Source organism: Stigmatopora nigra, chromosome 15, assembly GCF_051989575.1.
Source record: "Stigmatopora nigra isolate UIUO_SnigA chromosome 15, RoL_Snig_1.1, whole genome shotgun sequence".
Taxonomy (NCBI): Eukaryota; Metazoa; Chordata; class Actinopteri; order Syngnathiformes; family Syngnathidae; genus Stigmatopora; species Stigmatopora nigra.
Window position 1 is genome coordinate 108,373 of NC_135522.1, and position 16,592 is coordinate 124,964.

At 55.1% G+C, this 16,592-nt stretch overlaps 4 protein-coding genes across 6 annotated transcripts; 2 read left to right on the forward strand and 2 right to left on the reverse strand.

The window, feature by feature from the left end:
* Nucleotides 1-433: 433 nt before the first annotated feature.
* On the reverse strand, nucleotides 434-4,651 carry e4f1 (E4F transcription factor 1). 2 transcript variants are annotated; one of them, XM_077735047.1, is made up of 14 exons: nucleotides 4,459-4,651; nucleotides 4,143-4,264; nucleotides 3,637-3,730; nucleotides 3,419-3,567; nucleotides 3,187-3,307; nucleotides 2,955-3,107; nucleotides 2,640-2,776; nucleotides 2,316-2,558; nucleotides 2,003-2,102; nucleotides 1,629-1,846; nucleotides 1,361-1,559; nucleotides 1,090-1,256; nucleotides 912-971; nucleotides 434-816 (listed from the first exon to the last, which is right to left on the reverse strand). In XM_077735047.1, exons 1-14 carry the CDS (start codon nucleotides 4,565-4,567, stop codon nucleotides 496-498), a joined length of 2,193 nt encoding a protein of 730 aa, XP_077591173.1. In that variant the 5' UTR covers nucleotides 4,568-4,651; the 3' UTR covers nucleotides 434-495. The 2 variants fall into 2 exon arrangements, with proteins under 2 accessions (XP_077591173.1, XP_077591172.1); XM_077735046.1 differs by having other exon boundaries at nucleotides 2,003-2,105.
* Nucleotides 4,652-5,523: 872 nt separating this feature from the next.
* On the forward strand, nucleotides 5,524-8,726 carry narfl (nuclear prelamin A recognition factor-like). The gene is made up of 11 exons (XM_077733855.1): nucleotides 5,524-5,881; nucleotides 6,317-6,412; nucleotides 6,526-6,669; nucleotides 6,767-6,899; nucleotides 6,967-7,101; nucleotides 7,166-7,284; nucleotides 7,369-7,498; nucleotides 7,587-7,659; nucleotides 7,733-7,870; nucleotides 7,957-8,114; nucleotides 8,217-8,726. Exons 1-11 carry the CDS (start codon nucleotides 5,816-5,818, stop codon nucleotides 8,453-8,455), a joined length of 1,431 nt encoding a protein of 476 aa, XP_077589981.1. The 5' UTR covers nucleotides 5,524-5,815; the 3' UTR covers nucleotides 8,456-8,726.
* On the reverse strand, nucleotides 8,597-11,636 carry hagh (hydroxyacylglutathione hydrolase). Of its 2 annotated transcripts, none has more exons than XM_077733859.1 (9): nucleotides 11,384-11,636; nucleotides 10,649-10,818; nucleotides 10,509-10,573; nucleotides 9,982-10,099; nucleotides 9,756-9,915; nucleotides 9,537-9,640; nucleotides 9,356-9,457; nucleotides 9,183-9,262; nucleotides 8,597-9,088 (listed from the first exon to the last, which is right to left on the reverse strand). In XM_077733859.1, the coding sequence occupies exons 2-9, from the start codon at nucleotides 10,751-10,753 to the stop codon at nucleotides 8,989-8,991; spliced, it is 834 nt and encodes a 277-aa protein (XP_077589985.1). In that variant the 5' UTR covers nucleotides 10,754-10,818; nucleotides 11,384-11,636; the 3' UTR covers nucleotides 8,597-8,988. The 2 variants fall into 2 exon arrangements, with proteins under 2 accessions (XP_077589985.1, XP_077589984.1); XM_077733858.1 differs by lacking the exon at nucleotides 11,384-11,636 and adding an exon at nucleotides 11,064-11,329.
* Nucleotides 11,637-12,478: 842 nt separating this feature from the next.
* st8sia6 (ST8 alpha-N-acetyl-neuraminide alpha-2,8-sialyltransferase 6) lies at nucleotides 12,479-16,549 on the forward strand. Its single transcript, XM_077733857.1, has 7 exons — nucleotides 12,479-13,025; nucleotides 14,541-14,615; nucleotides 14,692-14,766; nucleotides 14,852-14,996; nucleotides 15,089-15,294; nucleotides 15,383-15,859; nucleotides 15,995-16,549. The coding sequence occupies exons 1-7, from the start codon at nucleotides 12,937-12,939 to the stop codon at nucleotides 15,999-16,001; spliced, it is 1,074 nt and encodes a 357-aa protein (XP_077589983.1). The 5' UTR covers nucleotides 12,479-12,936; the 3' UTR covers nucleotides 16,002-16,549.
* The last annotated feature ends 43 nt before the right edge of the window (nucleotides 16,550-16,592 follow it).

Consider the following 16,592-nt stretch of genomic DNA (forward strand, 5'->3'; position numbering starts at 1 on the left):
CCTCTGCCTTATCACCCTTGGGCCTTATCTGGCCACCTATCCCGTTCTGGGACAGGACTGTCTTAAAGGCCGCCGCCGTCGGCGCCCATCGACCTCCGGCCCTTCTTTCCGCAAGTCACTTACTCGTGAGCTCAAACTTTTGTACTTGGCTGAAGCTCACAGTATATCTTTGTTTCACTTGGGCTTTTTTTTGTAAATGTTGTTCAAATGTTATTCCCGGAGAGCCATACTCACAATTTAAAAGCCCGGTGCAGCCATCCAAGAAACCCGAAGCCACAAGCCGCCGATTGCAATCGGTGAAATGGCTCCTCTCTATGGATCGGAATGAAACACCCCCCCCCCCCCCCCCCCCCCCCCCCTAGATCCCTGGTGTAAAGGCTATTTTTTTCCTGTAAAAACAAAATCAAACATAGCCAAGGTACAGTGTGTGTGTGTGTGTTTTTTTTTTTAATTCAAATTTTTGTAAAGGACATTGTCTCCCAGTCCGTCCGTCAGTCACACCACCACGGTCCGAATCTCCACCTCTTGCGGGGCGGTCAGCACGTACTCCTCCTCGCCGGTGAGCACGGCCAGCGCGTCGCCGGCAGCGGCCCCCACCCCGGCCAGCAGCGTGCCGTCGTCGATGGCCGAGGCCAGCGTGGCGGCCACCTGCTCCGTCAGGCTCTCGGGCGCGGCGATGGTGATGGTGTCGCCGCAGTCCACGATGGCGGCGCCTTCCTCGCTGCCGCCGCCGCCCACGTTGCGCAGGATGATCCGGTGGCCGCCGTGCGACCCGCTGACCATCTGCTGCACCACCTTGACGATGTGCTCCCCCATCTGGCGGGAGCCGGGGAGGGCGAAAAAAAAAAAAAAAGGGCGGCGTCGGCGGTGGGGATTCCCCACTGGTCGGGAGGGGAAGCGGCGCCACCTACCTGGCTTTGGCCGTCCCGGATGAACGTCACCTCTTCTTCCTGCGCCTCGTCCGTATGCGTCTGAGGAGAAGAGCGCGAGTCATACGCAGCTGCGTACGACGATAAAGCCCATGTCCGAACGGCAGGCCCGGCGAACGCGGCGGGCCGCCGCTCGCTCTTCTTCTTCTTCTTCTCTGACCTTGATGATGTACTCTTGCGTATCGGCCACCACCGAGGAGAACTCCACCAGCAGCGCGTGAGGGTCTTCCGCCACGACGGTGGCCGCGGGCAGCTGGTCCGAAGAGACGCGGTCCTCTGCCTCTGGCTGCTGCTGCTGCTTGTTGGGGTCGTCCTTGTGGCAGCCCCCTGGTGGCAGTCAAAGGTTTTCAAAAAGGTCTGGAGGCCTTTTCAGATCACTCCTTGACCAAGTTGCCTTTCGGCCAAAAGAGGCTCCCAGGCGGACTACGGACCTTTGGCGCGGACGTGGCGATTGAGGGTGCCGTGCTCGGCAAAGCCTCGCCCGCACTTGGGGCACTTGAAGGGCTTTTCGCCCGTGTGGTGGCGCGTGTGTCGCACCAGCGAGCCTTTCTCCCGGAAGCCCCGGAAGCACACTTGGCACACGTAGGGTTTCTCCTGGCCGTGCGTCCGCTGGTGGACCTGTAGCGCGTTCTGTGGGGGAGGGGGCGGGAGGAATGGGCCTGGGTAGGTCCGCGGTTGGCGCAAGACCAGAACCCTCACCTTGGTCTTGTAGGACTTGTGGCAGCGGGCGCAGGCGTAGGGTCTCTCGTCCGAATGCGCCCTCATGTGCTCCCGGACGTGGCCCACGCTTTTGTAGAGCTTGCCGCACTCGCCGCACTTGTAGCGCCTCTCGCTCACGTGGACTTCCATGTGCTTTTTCAGCAGGTAGCCGCTCAGGAAGTCCCTCTGGCAGAGGGTGCACTTGAAGGGCTTGTAGCCTGCCCAGATAACAACAACAACAACAACATTTGGGGTTAGGCTTGAAAAGTAGGTCTCAGTGGCCGGAACCCAAAAGAATGTCTTCCTTTACGAGCATCGTATTCATTTGCCTCGGTAAATTGTCGTCACACCGTGGCTAAAAATGACATACGTACCCGAATGGCCTTTGACGTGGAAGCGGAAATAGTTCAAGCCCTTAAATGAGCGCTTGCAGTGAGGACACGGGTACAATTTAGAGGCCGCCTGACCCGTTTCCTGCTAAAAAAAGAGAGAGAGATAGAGAGAGGATTATTAGTGTCCCAAAACGAATGTTTGTGTGCAGATATTTCCATTGAAAGGAATAAAACCACTCCGTGGTGAGCATCCCGGCAGAAGGAATTGCATACAGCTGTTGTTTAGAGTCCACGACAATAACCACCCGAGTGGTGCCGACCGGCCGTGATTCTCTTCCAATGGCGTGCCGCTCACCTGCGCCGCCGCTTCCACCAACTCCTCTTTCACTTGGATCTCCACGCCGTCGGCCTCGGGACACTCCACCAGCATTTTGTCTAGGGGGTCCACGCTTGGCGCCGCCGCTTCTTCTTCCGTCCCGGGCGCCGGGACGGCCGGGCAGAGAGGGGGGTCGTCGGCGACGGAGATGGCCAGGGTCTCCGCCAGGGTCTCCGCCTGGGTCTCCGCCTGGGTCTCCGCCTGGGTCCGATCCGCCGTCACCTGCAGTCGGAGGAAGACGACCGTCGCCAGTGTTCCGGGATCCGCCGGTCGGCGGCCGGGGTCCCGGAACACTGGACTCACCCGCTCCTCGGCGTCCAGCTCCACAGTAAAGTGCACCTGGCGGATGAGCTCTCGGGAGCCCGCCTCCACCAGACCGACCACGGCCGTGTGCGCCTCGGCCGCCCGCTCGTCCGACTCCGCCGGGCTCTCGGCCAGACCTGCCGTGGCGCGGACATCGAGGTCCAATCTCTCAAGCCACGCCGTTTGCCGTACAATAAAGTCTAGCGGCGTACGTTTTTCGCCGGGCTACAAAAGGGGAGGGAACGCCATCCGGAGCACCCCCCCTCCCAAAGAAGGTATTTCCCCCCCTCCCCCACGGGACCCGGGCACGAGTACCTTTCTTCATTCCGTCCTTGCTCACCAGAATCTCCTTGCACTGGAAAAATCGGATCTTCTCGGTGCAGGGCGTGAGCGACTTGAGGTGTCTGGTGAGGGCTCCCGACTCTCGAAAAGACTGACCGCAGAGCGTGCAGCGATACGGCCGCTCGTCTGCGCCGGGAGTGGGGGGGGGGGGGGGGGGGGGGACGTCACGACGGGCCGCCAGACGACCGATGACAACGGCTCGTACCGGAGTGGCGGCGGTTGTGACGGATCAGGGAGCCTTTGGTACGGAAGCAGTCGCCGCACAGCTGGCAAGCAAAGTTCTTTTGGTCGCTGTGAGTCTTCATGTGCGTTTTCAAGATGTTGCTCTGTGTAAGGAGAAAAAAAAAAAAAGAAGCATCCCTTAGCAACAAGGCAACGGCAGATGGCCAGATCAACAACGGAACAACCCTCCCCCAGCCTGGCCTTGGGGGCCTCACCGTCTTAAAGGTCTTGTCGCAGAGCTGGCAAAGGTATCGCCCGCCCACGTTGACCTTGTAAAGCAGCGTGTCGCCATCGGCCGAGACCTCCGAGCCCTCCGACGCTCTCAGCGAGGCGCTCTTCTTCCGCCGGCCTCGTCCCAACGCGCCTGGGTTCGGGGTTTGGGGCCATTGGCGGGCGCACGTCCGTGACCCCGGCCGGAAGGCTCCGAGCTTACCGTGGTCGGCCTCGGCGCTCTCCCGCTTGTCCGAGACGACCTCTCGCGCGCCTCCGTGGGGAGTCTCCGCCTGCGTCGTCGGTACGGCGGAAACCTTAGGAGCGGCGGAAAGAGTTCCGTCAAATCAAAAAGGTTTCGGGGCCCCGGCGACAAGGTGTTTTTGTTCCGCTTTGGAGTCGTTTGATCCGAGGCCCGAAACTTTCCACTCCCCATTGTCGCTTTGGCCTAGGTGTCTTATATTCCCCACGAAGATACAATTGTGAAAAACCCAAAGCAGCAAATCTTGTAACGATGCAGAAAAATAAAAAGCCTAGCCCCCAAACCTCATGAAGATCCAAATGGTGAAAAAGGCCAATACTTGAGATCATATCTAATACATTACGGGCGGTTGTGTCACACTTGTCTCGACTGTATGCGTCTACAGTCTACAGTCTACGACTGTGTTGTTGTATTTGTTTTAGGTTAGTTTTTTATATTTTTTTGCAGTTTTGCAGTGCAGTTCTTACCATTTGCTCTTGGACCGGACAGCTCGTCTCGCGTCGGCAGTCTTGACGTAGTTTGTGTTGAATAAAAGCCTCCAAGGTGAAAAACTCCTTCTGACAGCGGCCGCATTTGTGCACGTCTTCGTCTGGAAAAAAAAACGGACAAACAAGTGAACGGCGCACAACAAACACCGTGAAGCTATTGGGTGGTGGCTAACAACAACTAGCTAGCTGTTAACAAAGCCGACATTTGGAAGGGCTTTGGTTAGGCCCAGACGCGCAAAGGCAGCGAATAAGGCCGTGTTATGAGAATTCGAATTCGGAGAGTCCCGAGAATGACCTTCATCTCCGAAGTTGGCGTTTATGGTGATGGTCTCGCAGCCGTCGGCGTCGGTGTCCTTGGCGTCTGGCCCCTCTTGGTGTGCCGTAAGATTATTTTCGACATTCATGTCGTTGAGCTCTCCGTCTGTGTCGCAACGCGGTCGCGGGGTGGCAAAAATGGCGGATTTACGACTCCGTCGTCATAACAACGCGACTTGCGCGCGCACGATCCGAGAAGGGAAGCTGCGTCATGACGTCATCTCGCTTCAAAAAACAAAACATCTTTGTGCGCAGGTCAGAAACATGGGATTTCAGCGACTTCGTGCTTTAAATTGCATACATATATATACACATTTAGATGTTCTTTTTTTTTTGTCATCATGACAAAAAAGTGCTTTTGATTTGTTATAAAGGCATGTCATCCCATATTAGTAGGCTTTCATTTCAAACAATTCCACCAAATGTAGCTTTTCATAAAGAGCAAGCTTTCCACAATACTAAGTGTCCTGCACGTGCAATCAGTGGATTGGCGTCAGGTGCTTCTTCTGCCCAACCCCCTTTGCTTCAAGTTTGTCGGTCAGCTCGCTCGGTCACCGCTGGATGGAACACAAAGCTGCCCCCCATTCCCCACAGCGGCCCAACCCCCAGCCATTCAACTTTTTCGCCTGTTTTTGCCTTAGTCACCTTTGCAAAGTCACCCCTGCCTGGTATAAACTGTCAAGAGCCAATTTAAGACTTTTTTGACCTATTTCAAACATGGGTCATCAAAGTGCCAACCTTTGACTATTTTTACCCATTTAAAAGCACCCCGATGAAAGAAATGTCACCCATTTTGTTATATACGCAGCTGTGTATGATGAAAATAAATGCTTTTGATTTGATATAAAGGCGTTGCATCTCATAATAAGGCCTTGGTGTCACCAAATCAAATTTTGATGGGTTAAAGTAACAGTCATGTCAATGCTCGCTTAATGCAGCAGAGCCTGCAGGGTTTGAGGCAGATTTCTGACCCTGGCAACAAATCATGGCTGAAATGTGATTGGTTAAATGCTTCAATATGGTAACAGACCTCTGGAAGCGGCACAGCAATTGGGAAAGGCATTGGCAGGAAGCTCACATACCATTTGAAATGACTTTATAAGTATTCATGGACAAAATATGGTTAACATCAGTCAGTGATTCACATATTTCTTAGCCCAGCTGAGAAGGTCTTGAAGGCCCTGACGGCACACCACTGTTCCTGATCGAATGCCATTTTCAAAATGTACAAAGCGGCGCCACTTATTGGATAGTACAGTTGTAGTGTATGGCAGCAGTCGCACTATCGTTCTTTACGACAAGCAAAGTAAACAACGACTCGCTTTACGGCAGCAGACATGGCTTCTCTCTTCAGCGGCGCCTTGCAATTGACCGATCTGGACGATTTTATCACGCCGTCTCAGGTATCCGGAAACGCACTTTTGGCGTTTGCCCCCGTGATACCCGATTGAGCTCCGTGGGGACCGCAGAGCGTACTTTCGGCCCTCTTTTTTTGCTCGCTCGCGCCCGTCTCCGGGGCGAACGAGAGATAAGCGACCCGGCTGGCCGTCGCAGTGTCGTTCTCAAGGGACACAGGAAGGCTGAACCCTGACACTTTTGGATATTTCGCCCTTTGCCTTCAAGGTCGTGGTTAACTGAGCAAAAGTTACATAGGCATTGACCGGCCAAAAGTGTGGCTTTGCAGTGCCGCCGTGGGTGGGAGACGCTCCAATGGATGCATGCAAATTGATGATTCACGCTGACTTGAGCTTATTCCTTCCTCCGCATTGCTCTTTTAAAAGCCACATTTTTCGGAGGGGTGAGACGGAATAAGTGGCCAATGTGAGCTCTTTTTGCAGGAATGCATAAAACCCGTCAAAGTGGAGAAGAAACGTGGCCAATCGTTGGCCAAAATCCAGATAGAAGATGATGGCACTTACGTTCAGGTCGACCCGGTGAGTCCCCACGAGGTCTTTTCCCAATCCATTGGCTCCCCCCCCCCTTGTTGCTTGTTGTTGTTGTTGTTGTTGTTGTTGTTGTTGTTGTTGTTGTTGTTGTTGTTTTAAAGGCCGGGGAGAAGCAGAAACTTGAAAAAGCAAAGATCACGTTGAACGACTGTTTGGCTTGCAGCGGATGCATCACCTCGGCCGAAAGCGTCCTGGTGGCGCAGCAGAGCCACGAGGAGCTCTTTAAAGTCTTGCGCCACAACCAGGTAACCAACGTTCCCACGGACGGACAGAGGATGGGTCACTGATCCATACCGCCCTCCCTCCCTCCCTCGGCGTTAACCCTTTGGCGCCCGCCCGCAGGGTCTGGGAGAGACGGAGAAGAAAGTGGTGGTGGTTTCGCTGTCGCCTCAGTCCCGAGCGTCCCTCGGCGCTCTCTACGGCCTGAGCGCCGCTCAAGTGGGAAAGAGGCTGGCCTCCTTCTTCAAAAGCCTCGGTTAGGAAGTCGTCCATCCGTCCGTCCGTCCGTCCGTCCTTAGCTTTAACTGGCGCCGCTCCCGCAGGCGTCCGCCACGTGTTGGACGGCAGTTTCGGCCGGACGTTCAGCCTGCTGGAGAGCCAGCGGGAGTTTGTGGAACGTTTCCAAAGAAAGGAGCGGGACCCCGGAGCCCTGCCCATGATGACCTCGGCGTGTCCGGGTAGGGCATCCCCCGGACGTGGGCTGGATTCAAAAAAATAATAATCCAAATTGCCCCCACTCAGGTTGGATCTGCTACGCGGAGAAGACGCACGGCCAATTTATTCTGCCCTACATCAGCACCACTCGGTCCCCGCAGCAGATGATGGGCTCGCTGGTCAAAGGCTATTTTGCCCAACAGCGGGTTCGTCTCTTTGCGTGGCGTCTCTTTGCCCACAAGGCCGCCCGGTGAAACAAAGGGGTAGTCTTTGCGCCTCTCCACGCACAGGGTTTGAGTCCGGGCCAGATATACCACGTGACGGTGATGCCCTGCTTCGATAAGAAGCTGGAGGCGTCCAGGTCCGACTTCTACTTGAGCCCGGCCCAGTGCCGAGAGGTGGACTGCGTCATCACGTCCGGTACGCCTTGTGGGTTTTTTTGGGGGCTTATTTTGATAACGTCGGGCCAGGGTAGAGCACGTGCATGCCTGGGCTTTGCTCCTTTCAGGAGAAGTTCAAAAAATGCTACAAGAGGAAAAAGTCACGCTGGGCGACATACCGGCCGGACATTTAGACACCATGTGAGTGTGGGCGCCGGCCGGGCTTTCTCCTTCGTTCCTTCTTCTTCTTCCACCGCCGGCCATCTCGGTCCAGTTTCGGCGACGACCCGCACGGCGAGTTCCGGAGCCACGCGGGGGGCGGCTCGGGAGGGTACCTCCATCACGTCTTCACCTACGCGGCCCAGTGCTTGTTTGGAGAGGAAGTCAAGGAACTCACCTATAAGACTCTCAGGTGAGCCAGTGGCGGTGGCGGCGGCGGCGGCGGCAATGGCAACGGCGGCAATGGCAACGGCGCTTCATGACTTTGCCCTTTCGCAGGAACAAGGACTTCCAGGAGGTGACGCTAGAGAAAGATGGAAATGCAGTGCTGAGTTTCGCTTTCACCTACGGATTCCGTAACATCCAGAACGTGGTGCAAAAACTCAAGAGGGGGAAGTTGCCCTACCATTTTGTGGAGGTGATGGCCTGTCCCTCAGGTAACCCGCCGTCTATTTAGCAACAAAAACAAAAAATGCCTGGGCGCCTGCCGGCAAAAAAGTCCAAACGGGTGTGGACGGGTCCTTTTCCCGATCCCTCAGGCTGCCTGAACGGCGGCGGGCAGGTCAAGGCGGCCGGCGAGGACCCCAAGGAGTTCCTCCGGAAGGTGGAGGCGCTCTACGCGGCGGAGGAAGCCGGCGCGCCTTCGCAGGAAGCCGACGTGGCCCGGCTGTACGGCTCGTGGCTGCAGCGCGTGGGCGAGGAGCGCGCCCGAGAATTCCTTGGCACCCGCTACCGGGCCGTAGAGAAGAACACCAACGGGCTGGCCGTCAAATGGTGACGCCGGTGTCGGCGCCCGCCACCCGCGACTGTTGCCCGCATCCGCGACTGTGGCTCGCCTCCTCTCCACTTTGAATGTTCATTGTTGCACAAATGGAAAATGTGAAGGCGTGCGCGCAAGAACATAGAGAATATCGCCAGATCAGAGGGATCAATCTATATTTACATTATCTTAAAATGTTCTATACATAATCCACAGTGTTATAACAAACATTTGGGCCCAAGGCTCACGTTGTACAGTGACTTTCAGAAATTAAAATGACCAAGGTCCAGTCTCGGTAGCATTTTTGCCCACGTGTCACTACGTTACGCATTGCTTGTTTGGCAGCGTTCTTTCCCACCACCACAAGTCTCCTTCACTTCAAATGCAGTCCACGTTTCCAAAGCTCAATGGATTTTGCCGCATCCATATTTACAAAGCGCAGTCACCAGGCGGTGGTCCGTCCGAGGGCCATCGGGCTGGCCCCAAGCGCTACTTTGAATCGTGTAACGTGACCGTGGGATATTCCGCCAGGAGCAACTTTAGGTGGACGGTCACTCCTTGGGCACCCGGAAATTATCCTTCTCTTTGCGAAGTTTCCTCATGGCTTCCATCGGGCTGCTCTGCTTGACGTGATCTTGAACCGCCTTCTCTCTGTCCAATGAGCGCGTTTCAGACAATGCATGCAGCGATAGACAAAAGACAAAACGGAAAGGACTCAGATCGGCGGCGGAGGTAGTGGACGTACCCGACTCTCATAAACGGGTTAAATGTGAATTCGTCTGCCAAAGTGGAGGGCACGGTGGGTAGCCCCCGGCTGCGTCTTTCCTGCACGAATCCAGCCGGATGAGTTTCCGTCGACGCCCGCCGGGGTGCGACGGGCCACCGCGGGCGGGCGGGCGGGCGAGCGAGCGGGCGTACCTTTGCCCATTCTAGCCTCTCCCGAACGGCCTCGTTGTCCGGCTCAACGCGGCGCGCGAACATGAGATTGCTGACGGTGTACTCGTGGCCGCAGTATACTCGCTGAAAGGTCAAGCACGTTGAAAAACATTTCTGTGAACAACGGCCGCTCGCTCACTCGCTCGGGGGTCGGCGAGGCTACCGTCTGGCCGGGAAGGCGCCCCAGAATTTCCAGCAAGGCTCTGTACATCTGCTCGGCGGTGCCCTCGAAGAATTTCCCGCAGCCGGCGCTAAACAGGGTGTCCCCTGAAGAGAGGGGTGGTTTGTAGAAGAAAAAAAAAAAAAACATTGAAAGTCATTTCCTCTGAAGGCCGACTTTTCGGGGAAAGAACGTCAACTCAAACCCCACGTCGGCGAGCACCTGTGAAAACCGCCGAGGGCTCAGAGGCGGCGTCGTCATCGGCGGCGACGGCGTCATCGGCGACGGCGTCATCGGCGACGGCGTCTTTGGTGACAAAGTAGCAAATGTGCCCGGTGGTGTGGCACGGGGTGAACAGACATTTTACGTTAAGTGAGCCCACCTGGGAAAGGATTAAGGTCAAAGATAGAAATTTGGGGGAGTAAAGGACACGTCTTCCGCTTCTCACTTTTAAGTTGCCGGAGTGAGAGACTTTCTTTGTAATGGCATCGACTCGCTCATCCCCTCCGTAGACCTTCAGGCCAGGCATGAGCTTGACCATCTTTTCGTTTCCACCGGCGTGATCCCTGACAAGGAGATTGTTTGCGGCCAATGAGTGGGAGAAACAAGGTGATGGGGAAAAACTCACAGGTCCTTATTGGCGGCCATTCTTTGTGTGTGTGTGGGGGGGGGGGGGGTCTCACAGGTCCTTATTGGCAGCCATTCTTTGTGGGGGGATCAAACGTCTTTTCAAGAAGATAACAGCCCTACCATGTGGCCTACGCATGGTCCACACAATGAAAGGGGGCAAAAACAACGTTTCGAGGATAATAGCCCTACCATGGGGCCTACGCAAGGTCCACCCAATGAAAGGGGGCAAAAACAATAGACGTTTCCATTATTTGTCATGGACGGAAGAAAATACGTTGTACAGGGATAAACGATGCCATCCATTCAAGTGACATCCACAATAGCGGCGGTTTGAACTAGACTCACCAGTGGTGGTGGGTGGTCAGAACTGTTGTGAGCTTGACACCGTGTTTTCGGACTGCCTCCACAACCTGCCGGGGTAAAATTCCCTCAGGCCAAAGGTGCGCTATTCTTTTTTTTTTTTTTTAAAAGCCAGTAGGACAGACCTTAATGGGCTCCACCGGGTCCACGACGGCTGCTTCTTTGGTGTCCGTGTCGATGAGTAGGTACATGTAGTTGTCACTGAGAGCCGGCAGAACTTCGACCCTCATGTTGGCGTTTTCCACCGCTGGTGTTTTCCTCGCGCTGTTGTGCAGGAGGGCCGCGCTGAAGGGAGCTTCGAGAGGGGGGAAGAAACGGCAATAGTCAGTGACGAACGTTGACCGCGGTAAACCTTGTCTGGATGGCGAGATGAGTTGTGACAGCTACGTGTTATGTAAGACACGCACTGGCCTCACGTAAACAAGCACTCGTTTTCATGTGTCATAAATCGGCCAAATGTGTCGCAACGCCACGAACATTTAAGCAAGCCATGGAAAGGCGAAATGTCGATGTCGAGGCACCAATTGAGGCCGTTCCTACCGAGTTTGAACGCTGCTGCGGCGGCACCTCCAATTAGGGCGTAGGCGCTCCCCGTCAGCGATTTGAGGAACATTACCAAGTGGAAGCTTAGCTAGCTGGCCTCGCACTTTGACAGGCGAGAGAAAAGTTTGCTGGCGTTTCACTTCCGCATTCGTCACCACTGACCTCGAAGACTCTACCAATCGAATTCGGGGGAGTGGACGTCGTAGGCGTCGAGTATTTGACAGGCCTCTTTAAAAGTATCCAGCTGAATTTAGGCGGCATTATGTGATGACGTAATGTGTAGAAAACTTTATTGACTGACGCTACAGTTTACATACCTACACACCTGTCAATTTACACGTTTTCTCGTATTTTATACGTCTTGGTCATTTCTAATGGTGTATGCCGTCCAACAACGTTTGTACGGGGAAAAAAAATAAAAAGGAGTCCGGATCGTCTCGGTCTTTGGTAGCAGAGGAAAAGAGCATCGTTGATTGCTAATATTGTCGTGCTCTAAGCCTGATGTGCGCACGCGCATCGTCACGTCCGCCTTTTCACTCTCATACAGCGCGTACCCAGACAGTCAAGCTACAGCGACACCTACAGAATCTCGAATGTAATGCATACAAAAGGCTGATGGCACCCGTCCACTTTGGGGAAAATTCTAGATTTTAAAGCGAGCCCTACTTGAGTCAAAAAAATATGCTGGAGATGCTCCCAGTTGGCTACTAAGCAAATGAAGTTTATTTTATTCCTGCTCCCACAGCCATCCATTTGTTGTGGAATCCTTAAATGGCCATCCGCGGCTATCAATTGAGGAAATCATTTTGTTGATTATTGGTAAGAAGTTCCCGTTCCTAAGTGTGTCTTAAGAACAGGAACTAGCCGTTTGGCCATCTCCCCATTGTCCCGGCAACCATTTTTTTTTTCTAAGGCCGGCCGGTAACAAAGCACGTAAAAGAATCCGAGTATTGTCGGCTTCTGGAAACGTGGCCACTTCCCCGGCAGGCCACGCGCACTTGTGACGTGCGCCCAAGACGGATACATCAGCACCCTGGCGCACAAAAGTCTTTGGTGGTTGGACTTCCTCCTTTTTTTTTTCTTTTCACGTGGAGTTTCCGTTCTCTTTCGGGGAGAGGAACTGGCCCCGCCGGCTCCCCGCCGGCTCCCCGCCCCTCGGGTTGTTTGCACGCGCGGGGCGCGGCCTGGCTGTCAGCGGGGTGCGACCGGGCGCCCCCGGAGTCTAATTAAGTCCCGGGCACTCGTGTTCCTGCCTGCCCACTGCCTGGAGTGCCAAGAAAAGGAGGTGGGGGTGGGGGTGGGGGAGACGAGATGAGAAGAGAAGAGAAGAGAGAGCGGAGGGGAGACCGTGTGTGCGTGTGTGTGTGGGTGGGTGGTTGTTTGGGTGGGTGGAGTAAGGCCCGCCCGGGGAAGAGGAGTGGGGAGGTTGTTTTAAGGCCCGCCCGGGGAAGAGGAGCTTGTTTTCCCTTCTCCTTTTTCGTCTTAGCAGAAGGGGAACGGCAACTTTTTCGCTCTGCCAAAACCATGCCGCTTATTTTTAACGGGATTCTATTTCGGGCCGGACTTTGCGCGCAGGGTCGCCAGTAAGTAAGGCCGAGGCCCCGGCCCGCGTCGGGAGGTGAGCGACTAGCCTCGCCTCCAGAGAACGTGAGAGTGTGGGGAGACGCTAGACGGTGGGAGAGAGAGAGAGAGAGAGAGAGAGTTGGAGGGAGGAGCGTCTCCTTGGGCCCCGAGTAGGAAACATGACAGCGCGTGGACTTTGGACCAGAAGGGCTGTGCCGGGCCGGGCCTTTGTCAATTGAAAGGAGCGGCGATCGGAAGGCCGGCAAGCAAGCAAGCAGGCAGGCAGACAGGCAGACAGGCAGGCAGCATGTCCTCGGGCCTGTCCTTTATGATCACGCTACTGTGCGTGGGCAGCCTGTTGACCATCGTCAGCTGGTACCTGATTGACGAGCAGAGGTACGTTCCTTCTATAACCCGGTGGGTGTTACGTGGGGCGCCGTGATGGACGGACCTTCCCGATGGGGGTGTGGCGCACGGCCGCCCCGGGATCGCGACCTTACCTGAGCTTTTGGAAAGGTCACGCTCCGACGCCTCCAACGGTCCGGCGGCCGGCCGGCCGGTCGGTCGGTCGGTGTCGGCTCGCCGGGACTCCGGCGGACGTCGCCGGTTCATGGTGGTCGGCCTCCTTGGGGGAAAAAAAAAACAACCAAAAAAGCATTTAGGCAAACTTTGCGCCAGTGCCAACAAAGTGATTGGTCCCGTCCGGCGGCCTTTCTCATCCGTCGGTCACACGATTGATTTCCGAGCGGGCCAAACGGCCATTTTGGCCACCATCTTTTGATTGGACTCTTACTAAACCGGTGGGACGGAGCAAGGGAACCGGCCCTTCGGGTTTTTCCGCAGGCTTGCGTACGGCCCGATTATGGATGAATGGTCGGCGTGTTTTGTAATGCCGTTGCGGACGCCTCTTTATTTTGTCTGGGCTTTAGGCTTCTCATCATCATTGGTGACCAATAGCGTCTTACTTCCAAACCTGTTTGACCTTTGTCATTTCCGACTACATTAGCACAAATAGTACAGATAGTAAAGCTTTTATGATAGGACTGTGTATACTGAGGGGTTTTTTTTTTCTTTAAAAATGACCAGCTATAGTAAAGTTGTTTTTTTTTCTTTCCAAAAAAAATGGACCATGAAAATCTGGAAACGTGGAACTCAGAACTGGGTGCCTGACGTGCTGAGGGTTACCCAAAGAATATGGCCCACAAAGGGCCCACAAAGGGCCCACAAAGGGCCCCGGTGGGTGCGGGTTGCTTTGGTTCCAACTCCTCAAAGAGGAAAGCTTTCCACAGACCACTTAGTTCTTACCTATTTGCAATCAGTGAATCGCCGCCGTCAGCTGCTTCTGGTTACGGCACAACCGCCGCAGCGTCGCGTCCACCGTTTGCGTCTGCGTCCGTCCTAGATGGCTCGGAAGAGAACAAAAAGGCGCACCCACCTGCGGCACATGTCACACATGGGCGCTTTTTGCCCGGCCCTGTGCTAACCACTCAGCCATGGGGAAGCTATGTGGCCTTTACTTATTTTAAAAAGCAAACAAACATGTCAAGTAAGGCCACTTTATCTAGACAAACAAAAAAAAGAGCATGTTTTGTGAGGCTTTTATTTGTTCACGTGTACTAAGGAGACAAAGACAATGAAAGCAAAACTATCCGACGCGGGTGAGCTGCGTCCATAGCTACTAATGGCTGCCGATTGGGATAGCCGATCAGAAAGCAATTGCCACGGACATAAAAACCAGTGGCAACGTAGGGATTTCGTGTTCTTAACTGGGAGCTTTTTCCCATCGAGGCTTTTCGTAAGCCGAATATTGCCCACGTGGAAGTAAGACGAGGTAACACTCTATAGTAGATTGACATTGAATGGAGGTCAATACAAAAAGAGGCTATTTTTTTTTTTGGTGTGTTTTGGCAGCGCGGTGGCCGTTCACAAACCACCCCCTCTGAAGAAGAGCCCCCCCGAGCCGTCGGCGCTTTGTCAAGGTTGCAGGTGAACGTGGGCTCGGGCGCCTTTTTGTTTCTGTCCTCGCCGCCGTCGTCCGTACAAACGTTGACGCCGTTCACAGGGAGCTGATCGACGACGTCTTGAAGCGCCACACTAACGACTGGAAGAAGGACGAGGGGAACCACCGCAAATTCACGTGAGTTTGTGGAAAAAGCAGGCCCTGGCGCCTTCAAAAAAGGCTCCCTCCCAGTGTATTTACGGCGCCCGGTGTCTCCCGCCAGCTCCAAGCTGAGCGCCGCCTGTCACGGCTCCCGGCGGGCCATCGTCACGCAGGCCAACACGCCCGTCGGAAGCAAGCTTCAGTACGACGGCGAAAAGGGTCGGATCCTGCAGGTGACTCCGGACATCTTTAAGACCTTCATCAAAGTAAGGCACGCTTTGATTTGGATGGAGTGAAGTGCGTCTCCTTTGGGCGGGACCAGAAAGCCAAGAAAGCCCGGGCGCCGTGTGTTTTTCAGGAGCACCCGTTCGCCAACAGGACTTTCGAGACGTGCGCGGTGGTGGGCAACGGCGGCATCCTGATGGACAGCGACTGCGGGAAGGCCATCGACTCGGCTCAGTTCGTGATGAGGTGCAATCTGCCGCCGCTGAGCGAAGAGTACGGCCGGCACGTGGGCGTCCGGACCGACCTGGTCACGGCCAACCCCAGCATCCTCAAGGAGAAGTCGGTCCCGCGAGCCTCCCACGGACGACCGATCGCTCTGTGGTTCGTGGCGAATCTAATCCTCGACCCCCCCCTTGGTACCGGACAGGTACGGATCACTGATAGGACGTCGTCGCGGCTTCGCCGAGTGGCTGGAGAGCTACGGGAAGGCCCTGGTCCTGCTCCCCGCCTTCTCCTTCGGGGGCAACACGCCCCTGTCCATGCGGGCGGCCTACACCATGGAGGACTTTGGCAGCGCCACGCGGGCCGTCTTCTTCAACCCGCAGTACTTGCGCGACCTGGCGCGCTTCTGGGGCGCCAACGGGCTGAAGTCGCGTCGCCTGAGCACGGGCATCATGATGGCCAGCCTGGCGCTGGAGGCCTGCTCGGACGTGCGCCTCTACGGCTTCTGGCCCTTCGGCAACCACCCGCACGGACTCTACGCCCTGACCAACCACTACTACGACGACCGTCCGGTCAACGGCAAGTTCCACGCCATGCCCGTGGAGTTTGAGATGCTGCTCAAGCTGCACGGCCAGGGCGTGCTCAAGCTTCACCTGGGGGATTGCCCGTCCAACAAGAGGAGGTGAGGCCGCCTTGGGAGAGTGCCTTACATCGTCCCGGAGGGCCGCGGGGTTTGATTTTGTTTTGGGGGTTGTTGTTTTGTTTTTGTTCTTTTTTTTTTTTTTTTTAAATCGGAGACGTCTATCTTCCTTCCCAGTGTGTAAGAGCCCACGGAAGGATGCACCTGTGGTTACAAGCACGCTTCAAAAGACGACTATGGTGGCCGTTCCTGCGGTCTTTTTTCTTGGTTTGGAAACTTTTTAGACTTTCTGTATATTACGAACCAAAGAAATGGCTACTTGGTCATTTGGGGACATCCCTTTCCGTCAAATGCCCATTCTACTGAGCCATAAAAACAGTGGGCGTGATTGTTTGTGAGGCTCCAAAAGGCCTTCCCTCCGTCTCTCTCCCTCCCCGAGCTAAAGCGCTGCAGCACACGGCCGCGTTTTACCGCGTTTTACCGCGTTTTACCGCGTTTTACCGCGTTTTACCGCGTTTTACCGCGTTTTACCGCGTTTTACCGCGTTTTACCGCGTTTTACCGCGTTTTACCGCGTTTTACCGCGTTTTACCGCGTTTTACCGCGTTTTACCTGGTCTATGCACTGACAAAAAAAAAAGCATTCTTCAGGGCACCTGAACACCTGAGCCACTTCCTGGTTTGTGAAAGTCAACGTTTCCGTGTGGCAATAAATGTATTTATGGGGAACAAAAGACTCATGCTTCCAATAACTCTAAATGAGTCAGCCATTTCCCA